The 15,276-nt window shown below is 33.1% G+C and overlaps 1 protein-coding gene across 3 annotated transcripts in view; it reads left to right on the top strand.

Moving 5' to 3' along the window:
- The first annotated feature begins 8,352 nt into the window (after nt 1-8,352).
- The window catches only part of LOC143232166 (uncharacterized), a 71,977-nt gene continuing 65,053 nt past the window's right edge, over nt 8,353-15,276 (top strand). For all 3 annotated transcript variants that reach the window (XM_076467269.1, XM_076467270.1, XM_076467268.1), the window contains exon 1: nt 8,353-8,577. In XM_076467269.1, coding sequence (XP_076323384.1) covers nt 8,499-8,577 — 79 coding nt within the window. In that variant the 5' untranslated portion in view covers nt 8,353-8,498. The remainder of the gene's footprint in view (nt 8,578-15,276) is intronic.

Here is a 15,276-nt window from a genome sequence, read left to right as displayed (position 1 = left end):
ATTTACTTTGTGAGAATCTTAATAATAGGAATAAAGAGTTAAGACCTAAGTGCTTAAACTCACAACGTATCTTTCATCGTTTGTTGTGGCATGCTAGTAGTCTTACATTACCAATTACAATGTTTAGAAATCATAAAATACAACATAGTTTTATAAGTTATGCTCATCCTTATGATCTAAATCAGGTAAAATATCATTATATACAAAATATGTATATTGCAGTAGTATAATGTAAATACAACGCCTTCTAAATAATTCAATAATCTCCCATCTTCAACCTATGTTTTCACAAGTTTCTCTGCAATATTCGAACGTAAAAATGAAACTCAAAATAATACAAACCAATTTCACAAGTTAATATTTAGTCAACATTCATTTGGATTTCAGTAACGCTTCACATGAACGTGGCATGTTTTCAATAAGATTATGTAGATATTCATGAGTAATAAACTGCCATTCTTCTTTGAGTAATTAAAACATTCTTCCGTGTACGGCTTGAGATCTTTTGGTAATAGGTTTAACTCAGCCTACAACTTTTCAATTGGAGTGATTTTAGGTTTTTAACCTGGTCATTCCATAACATATTTTTTTTTTATTTCTAAGATATTTTTAACCATCCACAATTGCAGAGAAACTTATTTTTCACGTTGTAGGCCGATTGGAATAAGATCTAAGAAACTACAGCAAGTGCACAATACATTTTATGATAAAATGTAACTAAAATTATGAAAATTTCAGGCATTTACAGAATCCAGTGTAAAAATTAGGATTTGAGTTCATATTTAAACAGATCTCGTCAAGTGCGTTCTAAAACATACAGTTTTACACCTTTTCCTGTTATCTAATAAAATATATAATAAATTAACAACATTGTCAAGAGTGGACACGTTTTTGTTCACCACCTGTATATTACCAGAAGTGTTCCCTGTTTTTGTTTTTTTTTCATTTTCTCCATACTCAATTTGAATTAATTAATGATCTATGGTCCGGACGAGGCCGAACGGTTAGCAAGATCTACTGAGCGATAGGTCCAAGGTTCGCACTGCGATGTTGCTGGACAGACTTCACACTTTCTTCTAGGTACATTATAACATGACAGAGAGTCTCATTATTCAGTTTAAGATAACTGGTGTAAAATCACTGCAAAAGCGGACGCTATTCACTGGCTGACTATCCTTTGGTTAGAAGCACAAAATTATGTGAGGATATACCTGCTGCTTAAAATCTATTTGTGCATACGGTGCTGTTTAGATTGAAAATAGCAATGCCAGTTTATATTATCGGATTTATTTATTACTGGATATAACAATTATACGGTAGCACTCCATAAAATCACTTAAACAGCTTACAAAATAACCTGTTAATTAATGTATAGATTCCAAAATTTTCAAACTCACATTATGCACAGCAGGCGAGAATACGAAGTGTTACATTATGGTGCTTGCTGTTGAAGATAATAAGATATGCTAAATACCTTTCATTAATTAAGTATAGAAATTCCTTTATAAAAATATTAGCCACATTTCTGGAGATGTCTGTAAACTATTTTATATACAAAAGGAAGATTGAACATCAATAGTAAATTGTTTGTTTTTTTAATTTTGAAATCCATTATTTCGGCATTTTAAGTGTTTACATAAGTACAAAAACAACTGAAATTCTTATGTAATATTCTTTATAATTTCTATATAGTGTAAACCGAACCTAATTCTCGCTCTTCTATCGTTATAGAGATTTTACACTTTACACTCTCTAGATTGTTTGTTTCTTGTTTCCTTATTTTAAAGCAAAGTCACACTGAACTATTGGTTGTGTCCATCGCGAGGAATCTAACCCTGGGTTTTTGTGTTGTGAGTCCGTAGACAATCCACTATCCCACCGGAAATTGCACGAATAACGAATAACCGCCATGTGAATATGCATGTGATGCACTTTGTACATTCAGTTAAAATATTGAGTATAACCCAATTACTAGTACCCAGTCCAGCAGAGGCACGGGTAAAGACAAGCAGAGCGAATAGAAGTCGAACTGGGTAGTTTAAACAATATTATAAAATATTCAATTTGTAATTAAAATTAAGACATGCGTGACAGAAACTGGAACTTATGATTCATTCCGTCTTTTTATCTTTTAACAATAATACAGTATATGTTTTACTTTAATCTGTATCTGTTCCAAACTCCGTAGTTGTACAAAAGAAATTACGCTTGTCATTATGTTTTTACAAAACATTTGGAATTGACATTAAAACTGTTCATCTTTGAAATTAAATAACTACTTAACATTTGTAAAGCAAATTATCTACATCTAAGCATAGAAACAAAAAATCCTTAAAAATCGTTTGGATACAAACAGTTATTACATTTCTATTGCTTTCTAAGGCTCTTATATTTTTTTCCAAATGATCTTATAAAATATTTCCATGTTAGAACAGACATTTGAAGTATATTTCATAGAACTATCAAAACACAGAATAAATAAATCCATAAAAGCAATAAACTTATTAGATTATTTCAAAGTTTTTAGCACAAGCTACACAATGGGCTATCCATGCTCTGCCCACCAGAGGTATCAAAACCCAGATTTTAGAGTTGTAAGTCCGCAGTCATACCGCTGAGCTACTGGGAGGCTTATAAAAAGATATAAAACACTTTTATGGCTGACTAGTGCAATGTCTGATAAATTATTTATATTGTGGCTGTGCAAAAATATAATTTAGGGATGGAGAGAGCAGAGAAATTATATTAAAATCTTTCATTTCATAGTTGTTGATGTTGTTGTCTTTTAAAATATGGGTCTTAAGTTTCAGTCATAATTATTTTGGTATATTCCAGTTACAAAAACAAACCTTTCAAGTGGCTCAGCGGCATGTCTATGGCTTATGACACTAAATATCTGGTTCTAATGCACGTTGACAATATTGTCTAACAAAAGTAAACAAATAGTTTTTAAGAAGTATGTAACTTTAAAAGAAAAATTATAACAAAACCTAAAAGAACTTTGAAAATAATTCTGAATGTTCCCCCAGTGGCACAGAGGCAAGTCTGCGAAGACGCATCGCTAAAGACCGGGTTTCAATAGCCGTGGTGGGCAGAATACAGTTAACCCCTTGTGTAACTTTGTGCTTAATTTTAAACAAATAGTCTTTGAGAAAGCTTTTCTTAGAATTTGCACAAATAACTCCCTTAAAATAAAAGATGATTTACAAAATGTGTTTAGTTAAGTTCTAAAGACAAATTTAAAAACAAACTGTATCGCTAGAAGTATATGAGTTTACGTGCCAGAGGTACAACCTGGGATTTATTGGATCAACCAGTAGTATCACCAAGTACCGTATAAAATGAACGTGATGTTGTGTCTAGCTGCAATTTTCTGCGTCAACCTCAATTCTTAGGAACAATTCAAACTTAGAATACTAGAATGCGTTGTTATTAAAATAACAAAGTAAGCTTTTAAAGAAAATATGAACATATTGCTACTGCATCTTCATTTTTGAAAAGGTTAGAAAAAAGAGAGAACAAAACACGAACTACGATTGTTAAAAAAGAAACAAAGGAAATACTTTTGTATTCAAGAATTTATAACTGTTCTACCACCTTACGCTTATGTAAAAGAATTATCTAATTACACCACGTTCTCCCTTATAACAAGGTGCGTCATATTCATAATGAATGTCATATTCCTATTAGGAAACACATCTTTACATTTTTTTAGCTTCGAATGAAGAACCTTTGTGTCTTGTTTTGAAATTAATATACAGGAATTTTTATGTAATTTGTTACTTAAACAAACTAGTCACTCCGAATACTTTCTGTCACAATCTTTCGGCTCGTGTCAATTATATACCCTAATGAACATTAATATACTAGATGTACACTGCAGGTGAGTAAAAGTCTAGACTACTAAAATGAAAACGTACACAAAAATAAAGTGCTCTGTAGTGAAAGTTTATAGTTAGTTTAATGCAGGAATTCAAAGGCTATTCAAATGCAATATTCATGTAAAAACATTGGTATAAAAAAGTATTCTTACTTCTTTTTTTTACATGAAACCTTTTGTGTCTTTATTCCTGAAATGAATTCCATGTAAATCTTTGACTATATACACCATACGTTTCGTTGAATAATGATCAATGGAATTCTTCATCACGTGTCTTTAGTTTTGATCCAATCTACAGCATTAGTGGGAAGATCAAATTAAATGTTCTTCATCACATCGTCAACGTGACATCCTTTTCGAGGAAGAAAAGCGCGATAACAGTTGCAGCTTTACTTTAATAGAACGAAAAAATGTCTAGAGCTGGAACAGTTAATGTTATCTAGAGAAACAGTAAATGGCTACTGATGTGATAAAAAGTGTATTGGTTATTTCAAACTATTTTCCATTGGATTTGGGAGGAATTACGCCGCTTTTTAGAAAAGTTTTAACGTGAAATATCGCTATAAGCGTGAAATGATTATATACAGTGGGGAAAAAAGATAAAATAATATTGCATCATCACGAGGTGGAAAGTCGTACTCACATTTCACTTTTTTATCAATCCCTGCAGTGATCACCCAAGATATTGCGTTACTTTTCCTTCATGTAGGTATATGCTTACATACAAAACGTTAAATGGCTAAACTGTTAAATTCCAATCTTTCATGAGAAAAGGACTTGCTTAAAGTGAATCGTAAGGAATTTAGATTAGATTGTAACTCAAAACTTTAATTCACATACAACATTATTGAAATAAGCCCAAAATATTATAATTTAAAAACGTGTTGTATTTTATTGGATATTATTTAATGTAAGTTAAAATGATACATCTCAGTATGTCAGTGAGAGGCCCATTAGTTAAAGCAACTACGTCAACTGTTCTCGTAACTTTGCGTTCTCAAATTCGTGTTATTATACAGTGTTTCAAGATTTTAAATTGTACAAAAATCTACAGGGTTTACTGAACATTTCTTTCTTTCTACAGCTTTTCTTCATGTAATCAAAATGCAAGATTTGATAAGTGCAGGTGGTTGAACACAGAGATAATATTCCAGTTGAAAGGAAATGGTTCGATGCTGTACATAAAAAAAACAGCAACAATCATAATACCGCTGATAGATACAGAATATTCGATTTAATCAAATGACTTTTTCTTACGTTGATTTATGATCAACATTAAGTAATACCTTGGGAAAAGTAATCATAGAAATCTATCTTTCACGTCATCATAAATGACTTATCTTCACTTATATAGGATTATCCCAGGCTGCTTTCGTTCTGATGAAGGTGTATGAACAATTTTTGTCTTATCTGCATCTGCAATAACTTAAGTGGTCATCACATCGGTTAGGGAAGAGTTTAGCTTTAATTTTGCGCATAGCTGCACTAGAGCTATTTGCGCTAACCATCCCTAATTTGACTGTATAAGAGTAGAGGAAAGACAGCTAGTCATCACCACCTACCGCCAACTTTTGAGCTAATCTTTTACCAACAAATAGCGGGAATTATCGTGACATTAGAACGCTCTCACAGCAGAAAAGACGACCATGTTTGGAGTGACGAGAATTCTAACCCGTGACCCTCAGACTGCAAATCGAACGCCCTAACTACCTTGTCATGCTGTCTCTGTTAGGGAAGAGAAAATTCTGTAGATCATAGAAAACCCTTATTTCTCAAACTATAATTCTCTTTCATGAAATTTAATCTATATATCTTACGTGTTATATTTCCATAATTTATTAAAAACTAAATGTAACTTGCCTTTGCACTAAAATTGTTTATGACTCATATCGCCACTTTTATTCAAAGCATGCATTTATTCAAGTTGTTTCATGAAAATGAAAATACATTTTAATTGAACGAGCACTTCTTTAAATTATATTTTTTTTTTAGATTTTATAACAAGACTGTTGTATTTGCTAGACGACCTTTCTACAAGACTGAAAATATATTTCCTTTTAGGTGTTTAGATTCTAAAATAAAATGAACATAAATATAAGAAAAAAATTAAAACGAAGCCTTTTTCCGAATAAAGAAATTTATTTATTTAAAAGCGTTTAAAGCTCCAAAAAGTAGGTTAACTTTGATGACAATAAGAAATTATAACAGAAATTCGTCATGGGCCGTAGAATGTTCAATGTGTGAGTGGTTTTTCAAGTTTCTGTGTCAGAGGATTTGCTAATAATTTGATTAAATGATTGTTTCGATATTTTTTATGTAAATGTAAGTAACAGGTTTATAAAAACATTGAGGAACGTAAAGAAGTAAATTTATGTTGATATGAAAATATCACAAATAAAAGCGAAAACAAAAGTAGAGATGAAAATGGCTAAACGCACATGAGATCAAATATTCCTAAGAAAAAGGAAGATAAAACGGCGTATGAAATCTGCATACAAAAAACAAATAAGAAATCAATTTCAAACAATTTGTTTTCGTAAAATAAAGTTGGCATGTGACTTCCCGAGTGATAGATGGTGTCACTTTTTTATTTCCAAAAGTCAGTGATATTCCTTTTTGGTCTGCATGCACCTGAACAAAGACAGACTTCTTAATAACTCTGATCCTTGATATTTTTAAATCAGTCATAAAATTAAATGTTATTACAAAGAATGTATGTTATAGTCATATTAAACTGTAGCTGGCACACTCACTGTGGTTTGTTTTGAATTTCGTCCAAAGCTACCCAAAGGCTATCTTCGCTAGTCATCACCACCTACCACCAACTTTTCGCCTATTCTTTTACCAACGAATAGCGGAATTGACCGTCGCATTATAACGCCATCACGGCTAAAAGGATGAGCATCTTGGGTGCGACAGGGATTTGAATCCGCGACTCTTGAAATAGAAGTCAAGTGCCTTAACCAGCTTGCCATGCCGGGCCTGAACCCTCATTTCCTATTGCAATTATGTAAATAACAAAGTAACTCTCATGAAAATTAACAATAAAAAGCAAATATAAACATTCCTTTGAAGTAAATAAGCCACATAATAATATGCAAAGAAGTTAAAAAATTTCATTTAAACCTTGAAATTCTACCTGAAATTCAAATTTGAAAAATGAAATAAATGTTCTTGAAACACGTCGTACTACCTGTTTAGTTTGTGAATCTTCAATGACGTAGTTTTTAGGTTTTTCTGTGTAAAACTATACAAGAGGTATCTGCGAATATGTTTCACAAACTTTTAACTGATAGACTATAAGGAGAATGTTTACTCAAAACCTCCCACTGCCAGCGTTTGGAAAACTCTTGTTTGACCGAATCATGGAACTTCACCGTTAGTATTGTATTCATTGTCTGGCATACCTAGGTTGTTGAATGTTCGACCTGTGATCTGAGAGTCACGGGTTCGAATTCCCGTCACACCAAATATGTTTGCCCTTTCAGCCGTGTGAGCGTTATAATATTATGATCAATCCCACTATTAGTTGATAAAAGAGTAGCCCAAAAGTTGGCCATATGTAGTGATGGTTAGCTGCCTTCCCTCTTGCCTTACAACGCTAAATTAGGGACGGAAAAGTTACAAAAACAAACAAACAATACTATTGTATTTATCCACGCCTCCCAACTCAGGAGAAGTTTTTTGTTGTTGTTGTAATGGGACGTGAAATATCAACTCTTGAATACATAGGTCGAGGTCGGAAATACTAGGGCTCGCTCCCCTTATGGTCTCTAATATTAAAAATAGCTGATATGTTATTTCGCTTGTGGTTACATTTCCTGATAAAATATTAATTGGGACAATTTCCTGTACTTGTACTCCTGCATGTTCTAGAAATGGATTTTTATTTAAATATTTTTTTCGTATTTCCTACAAATATTTTATCTGGTATTAAGGTGCTTAAAATATATACTACAAACTCTAGAATGTAGAAGTTGTGTACATCTGCATTTTGAATTTTTGTTTCCCCTTGCTGAAATCGTTGGAATATATCGTGAATTATTATTATTATTGAAGTGCACGTTCAAACCCTAGTGGCTCAGCAATAGGTATGCAGGCTAACAACGCTAAAAATATGATTTCGATACCCGTGATGGACAAAGCACAAAACTTGTTGTGTAGCTTTGCCCTTAACAACAACCAAACCAAGTACACCTTTATTAAGTTCATAATGTTTGCATTATATAATAGTTTCATATGATTTTAACTGTATTTATACAATAATAAGCAATTCCACAACTTTATACTGGCAGTTATCTATTTATTCTTTATTAAAAAAGTAAGTAACTCGAACAATCCTTAAATGGGAAAAAAAGCGTATTAAAAGTTGTATCACACACGACGGACATTGGGCGTGACTTGCCACCTATAGGCGAATTGCTTGAACTACAGTGATATATAGATCTGAACTGTACGAGCAAGTTCAGATCAGCAACGTGTCACAGAAGTACGAATACGGTGTTGGAAAATCTCTAAAGTGGTAGAACAGGGATGGTCACATTCATCTGGGTTCTCAACACTGTCGTCCTCAGTTCTGCCAAAGTATACTAAAACAACACCTATTCTTAGATCTATAATGGCTTGGCAAAAGAAAACGTCAACTTGGGGGCACCCCTCATCTCCTGTATTTCTTCTTGTTTGCTTATTCTTACATGGTAAGTATTAAATATGCCGTTTCTAATAAATACCCTGTCATTCAACTTTTCAACCTCAATAAATCTTTCACAAGTTCACAAAATATAATATTATGAATAATCGTATTTATAATATAAAATATTTACGATAGATTATTTTTTGTTGCAAAAAGGTGCACATTGTGCAGGTAGTATTTAAATATGCAAATAATTGTAGTTATATTATGCATTGTTGTCACTTCTAACTAAATATTAGCACGAAATTAGCCTATATACAAAACATATAATAGTTATCCTTCTAGCTAAACTAACTTAATATCATACAAAATACTGGTACAAAATAAAATTTGTGGACATTTTTTTACAGTTATCAGACTATGCCATATATAGAAAACATTGATTTTTATTTAATGTTTGCGAATATATTAAAGAATTAAGCATGCAATATAAGTATCACTTTTTCACGTTACACTCATAATGATACGCATGTTTTATAACGTAAGATGCATGCATCATATGACGTTAACTTTTAAATTTCTAAGACTAACATTCCGACGCTTTTTTGTAGCTTTACGAAGCGGGCTACCACTCACTACAATGTATAACTAAATCTATGTATGTTATAACTAGAAGAGTTATACAAGGTTACATATGATATGGAGTTATTTTAGATCCAAGCTGATCTGATTTGCATTCTTTTTCTTTAGCATCACATCTTTGTTAGCTTTCTGTAATTCAAAGTGGAAAAATAAAAGCAAGAAACCAAAGGGTGCAAGTCATATTCTGATCGATATTTAATGTAGGTCTTGAAAATTAGAACTGGAAATGGGATATGTAAAGTTAAATAAAATAGTTTCGAATACAACGTGCACAAAGGAAAGTTGCCCAAATTTCTCGTTGTATAGTGGTTTTTTTCTAGACAGGATCTTATCGATTATCTTTAAATTATTAGCTTTTTTCCTACTTCAAACTTCCTCGAATTGAAGCGAATTTGCTTACAACTAAAATTTTTGTTTTGTTCGTTACCTATTGACATGTGCTTTAAAATTAACGTAGCTATGTATCCACGTTCAAAAAGTAAATAAATTACAAATATTTTTATTATCTCCAACTAAAATTGTATCCAAAAGAATGTTCAACTACTAGCTCATTAGCTAACAGAAATAGAAACTTTTTATAGTTTTCATTTGTATTGTGTTCTGCCTAAAACAGTTAACTCTATAATAGTTACAAAATTTATTTATGCTGGCGTTACTTCAGGCATACAGTTTAGTACTCTTCCTCCGCAATATCTGTCTTGAACAAATAAATTTGTCTGTCGAGTATCATACTCAATCTTTAAAGAACCTACCTCTTTAGAAGATATATGAATAAGCTAATGTATAACCAAACCGTATACGTAATGAAATTTTAACGATTTTGAACAAATAATGAAGACCTCAATCCCTTAACTTTGCACAGATGCTAGACAAAGTACGTTTTTTTTATTTTTTCTGATGAAGATTAAAACAATTCTTCGAAAGTACTTGAGCTTTCGAGTCTTTCTGTTTTTGACTTGAATACTCATAGATATTACCTAACATTTAATTAGAGGCCATGGTATTGTCTTCAACTGAACACTTTAACAACAATAGACAGAAATGAAGGTATCATCTTATATGCATTTTACCAATCAATTCATTTTCACTCTATTTTCTACAGAAGCTACAAAATATTCCTTTTAAAAGTGAAACAGACACGCACTTGTGTACAACAATTACACCATAGTAGTTAAAAAGGACTTTATAAGCATAATTTCGAAATTAATAAATTGGCAGTGTTAACTTTCTTTTTCATCGAAACATCGTTCTATAATGGAACTCTTGCTTATATGATACTGGTAAAACGTTTTATTACACGATGTGCATTCTTCAACTTCGCAAAATTTTCATTCTGTATCCATGTAGATTTGCAATAGGGTTACGATTTTCTCATTTTGCCTCCGTTTCTCGTTATGGAGAACTTTATTTTTCTCCATTCTCAGGATTCAGATATGACTTCATAAACGCGCATCTAATGAACTGGCGCCATCTATATAAATATAATGATACTGTCTATTGTATGTCCATATAAATACTTTGCAGGGTGTGGATAGGTCTTCACCAAAATTGGTACAGAGATTCATTAGGTTCAGAGAGAAATGCACACAAATATTCAATTTAGCGATTTTTATTAGTGTGTTTTTCTTATAGCAAAGTCACATCAAGCTATCTACTTTATCCACCAAGGGGAATCGACCCTCTGATTTTAGCGTTGTAACTACAAAGACTTACCGTTGCTTCAATGGGGGACTTTTATGAGTGTTTTTGCGGGGTTTTCTTTAATAACACTTCGCCCCTATTGATGGATCATCACCAAATTTGGCATGAAGGTTTGTTGGTTATTGAGGAGATACAAGCAAATTTACGGTTTCACGTTTTATGTTTTGCTTTTTATTAGCGTTTTGGGTTGTGTTTTTTTAATTATATGTAAAGGAAATAATTGTTCATGTCCTAAAATAACCTTTCATTAATCATAAATTTACAAAACTTTCGTCCAGGGTACGGGTGCCCCAGCTTGTCCTGTTAAATGAACAAATACAGAATAATAGAGAATATTTCACTTTCTTAGTTTCCAATAAGTTTGGCTCTTTTCAACTTTTGGTAAGATCGGTATTCTTCAAATTACAATTTCCTAATTCAAATGTAGGTTTTAGAGTTACGTCTTAGTTAGAAGCTACAAGTTTACATATTTTAAAATATACCTATTTATAAATCAAGTTAATAAAGGGTACTCGTGTTGCTACGTACAAGTTATCTTACACGTAAGCATATCACATAGTATTAGTGTTTACTATATTATGCCCGTATTTATTTTGTATAATGACCAAATAGTGTGAATTTCTCTACATATCTCTTGTTTTTTAAATCATATTGTCTTGTATTTTCAGTTTTCATGTACTGTTTAAAGCTACTTTTAAATCTGAAAGTATTCGACATTTTATATATATATTAATGCTAAACATTTTCTTTCTCGTTTTATTTTCACTCTCTTTACATAAACAAATTAAATTCTGTCGAGAAAAACTAATAAAAGTGTTTACCTGTCTTATACTGTTTACAAATAGTACTTTGAAGATTTATGCGTAAAGGATAAGTATTGTCAAGAAAGATACGGATTACTAATGAATCACTTGATAAATGACACACGAAAACTAATCAATCTTAGTGTTAAACACGAAAAACGATGGCTAAATAACAGAATTCTACATTTAATATAGCACAAAATCATAAATTCTAAGTTTTAAAAACTAATCTCGAATCGAATTGTTCTATTGTTTATGATGCTTTGAACTTCATTCTGATGCATAAAATATGTCAGTTATGTGGCAGTGACATGTTTTTACCTTCGTGATGACGAGAAACCCACTTGAAGTACGTCTGGTATGGGTATTAAATATTTTATTAAACTGAGGTAGAGAAGAACGTTTCGACCTTCTCAGATCATCTTCAAGTTAACAAAGAGAGTTTGCAAACCAGCCTTCTTTAGAATACATAATGCGTATCGAAATACTGTTAAAGTTGGTGTTATTTATTTAGATCATTGCCTGTGAGATAATTGTGTTGTCCTACTTACAGCTCGGGTAGGCTGAAATGTTTGTGAGGCATTTGGTGAAAGAATATGGATAAGAATAATAAAGACAACTGTTGCACTAATTATTTTATATAAGTACTTTTATTCAAAATAAATTTTACTTTTGCTCAATTATAGCAGTTTTCGATGCGTGAAATGTAGTCCTTTGACTGGGAAATTGCAAGCCTCCATATATGTTGGGATCAAACAATTCCACCCATATTTTCATAGCCACCCATTGATAAACCTCTTCACTGGGCAAAATAAGATAAGACGTGATTCTAAAAGAATGGATTTTTAGAAGTTACATTAATGTTTGTAACACGTTATAAAATGGAGAAAAAAGTAGATCTGACTTTACGAGAGTTACAAGAATAATGCTTAAAAACTGGAATAATATATTAATAATTGTTTCATGCTGATTCAATTGTCTTAACTCATTTATAAATTACTATAAATAAACAAATTACTGCCAATTTTCATTTGTTAAAAGGAGAAAAAGAGAAAGTATTAATAGTCTTCTTCAATAAGTTGGCAATTTTCTAAATTACTGAAAATTAATTTATTGTCCAGTGATGTTGTGAAGTGCTTTTCAGTCATTGGTGGATTTTCTACAGAGTTGTATCTTGAGTGTCACACTTTTCAGTACAAAGATTAATGCTTTCACTGGACAACTCCCTTTTATTGCTGGAAACGGGCTCTATGTCAACGACTTCCACATCTCGTGTCTGTCGTCAAACATGAGGTATACTGAGAGGCAGCTACAGACTGCTGTCAATCGTTTACTGAAGTAGACCACAGAAAACGGTTTTAACTTTTCTCTCTCTAAAACCGTTTGCATGCACTTTTGCCTCCAATGAGGTATTAACCATATTACCCTTATCCTGAACTCCGTGTCGGTGAAGTTGTGCTTCCCGTGGTCACTGAGGCGAAGTTCTTGGGGCTTTTCTTTGACCGTAAGCTGACATTTATACCACACATAAAGCAGCTACGAGTCAAGTGTCAAGAGCGCTGAACATCCTCTGCGTCCTCTCTTCCACCTCTTTGGGAGCGGATCAATGTTCTGTCTGAAGATATATCATGTTCTCATTTGATCGAAACTGGACTATGGGTCTCTGGTATATGGCTCTGCCAGGATCTCGGCTTTGAAGATGCTGGATCTTCATCATCAGGGCTTATCCCGACCTCTCCAGTCCAGAGAGATGAATGTCTTTCGAACCATCTTTCCATTCTCATTTACATGGATGGTCCGAAATCAGATGACTCTGTGAGTTCTGCCGTAGTTTGTTGTGATTCAATATTTGTGCACAGAATCCCCTCTACAACTTCTATTTTCACTTCTGATCTTTAAGCCATTTCTCTTGCCCTGGATCACATAGAAGCTAAGCAGTACTCGAGTTGTACTATTTATACTGACTCGCTTAGCTCTCTACTTGTCCTGGAATCTCTTCACGTTAGTTCTCAACCTGTTCTCATCGATACTCAACACTGACTGGCCCATTTCTATTTAACATTTACTTCTATTCTGTTCTTGTGGATACCAGGCCACGTTGGTATTCGCTGGAACGAGCTCGCTGCCACCGCAGCTAAGTCTGTTTACTATCGCGGCATAACTACTGTACCTGTTCCATACAGCTGGCAGTCGACTTTGACTGAGCAACGTGAAAACAAGCTTTACCAAATAAAACCTTCTATTGGACTTTGGCCGTCTTGTTTCCGTAAGGATTGGAGAGAAGATGTTGTCCTAATTAGATTACGCACTGGTTATAGTTTTTTAACTCATCGATTTCTTTTACCTGGGACTGATGCACTAATGTGTGGTCTATGTGACACACAGGTCATAATAGCCCACATTTTACTGTCATTCGGTCGTTACGACTCCCAACGACGGCACCATTTTAGACATCTTTTTTCCACAGGTTTGTCATTGGCGATGGTTAAACTGTCCACCTTTCAAATGTTTTTAGTTTTATAAGGGCCATTAGCCTTTTTAATGCTTTTTAAGGTTTTAACTAAAAAAACGGACTTTGTTTTATTTTAATATGATCCATTTTTATTAATTTTAATAATTTCACTTTATTTTTAATTTTTTTACCGGTTGTTTGACGCAGATAGCCCAGTTGCTTTGCGCTATAAAACGCCAAACAACTAACCAACCAGTCATTGGTTCTCTCATTTTTCCAATAAAATTTATTATTTCCCTTTTGTCATTTGACTTTATCTTAAATGGATCCACAAGTTTTGCTCCAACTTTTATTCCTCTTATAGATAATTATAAACTATTACATTTTACCCAATTTTTTCTCCAAAACCTCTACTTTCTTTAAACAAAACAAAAACAGAAAATTGGATGAAGTCAAATACATGAATTAAAACATTAAAATTTACTTGACATACTTTAGAAACACCATCATCAGGAAGTTAATTTGACATAAACCAAGATGTTTTATAAATACAAAGCTCCAAAGGATTTGTCAACAAGGCTGTGAAGTAAAACAAACAAAACTAGTAAAGTGGTGCAAATACGCAAATGGAAACCGTGGAACGTGAAACTAGTGGAGGTCCGGTATGGCCAGATGGTTAAGGCACTCGACTAATAATCCTAGGGTCGCTGGTTCAAGTCCCCATCATACTAAACATGCTCGCCCTTTCAGCCGTGTAGCGTTATAATGTGACGATCAATCCTCTCTATTCGTTGGTAAAAACATAGCCCAAGAGTTGGCGAAGGGTGGTGATGACAAGTTGCTTTCTCTCTAGTCTTACACTTCTAAATTGGGGACGGCTAGCGCAGATAGCCCTCGAGTAGCTCTGCTCGAAATTCAAAAACAAACAAACATAGCTAGCAAACGTGGGGGCCGAGTGAAGCTCTATGTTTCAAGTGCCGAAATGTGGAACTGCAATTCAGTTGTTGTTTTTTCGCATTTCATTAAAGCGATAAGACAAATCACGTTCTGCACCTTGAAGAGTTAAATGTGTTATAAGAGTGACGGTCAAATAATAATATTCGGATAGATTAGAGTTGTCATTTGGTAGCATGATCAGGCTGCCCGCCCTAACGTTTTACTGTTC

The sequence above is a fragment of the Tachypleus tridentatus genome, chromosome 11 (assembly GCF_004210375.1).
Source record: "Tachypleus tridentatus isolate NWPU-2018 chromosome 11, ASM421037v1, whole genome shotgun sequence".
NCBI lineage: Eukaryota > Metazoa > Arthropoda > Merostomata > Xiphosura > Limulidae > Tachypleus > Tachypleus tridentatus.
This window is presented reverse-complemented; position numbering and strand designations above follow the sequence as displayed.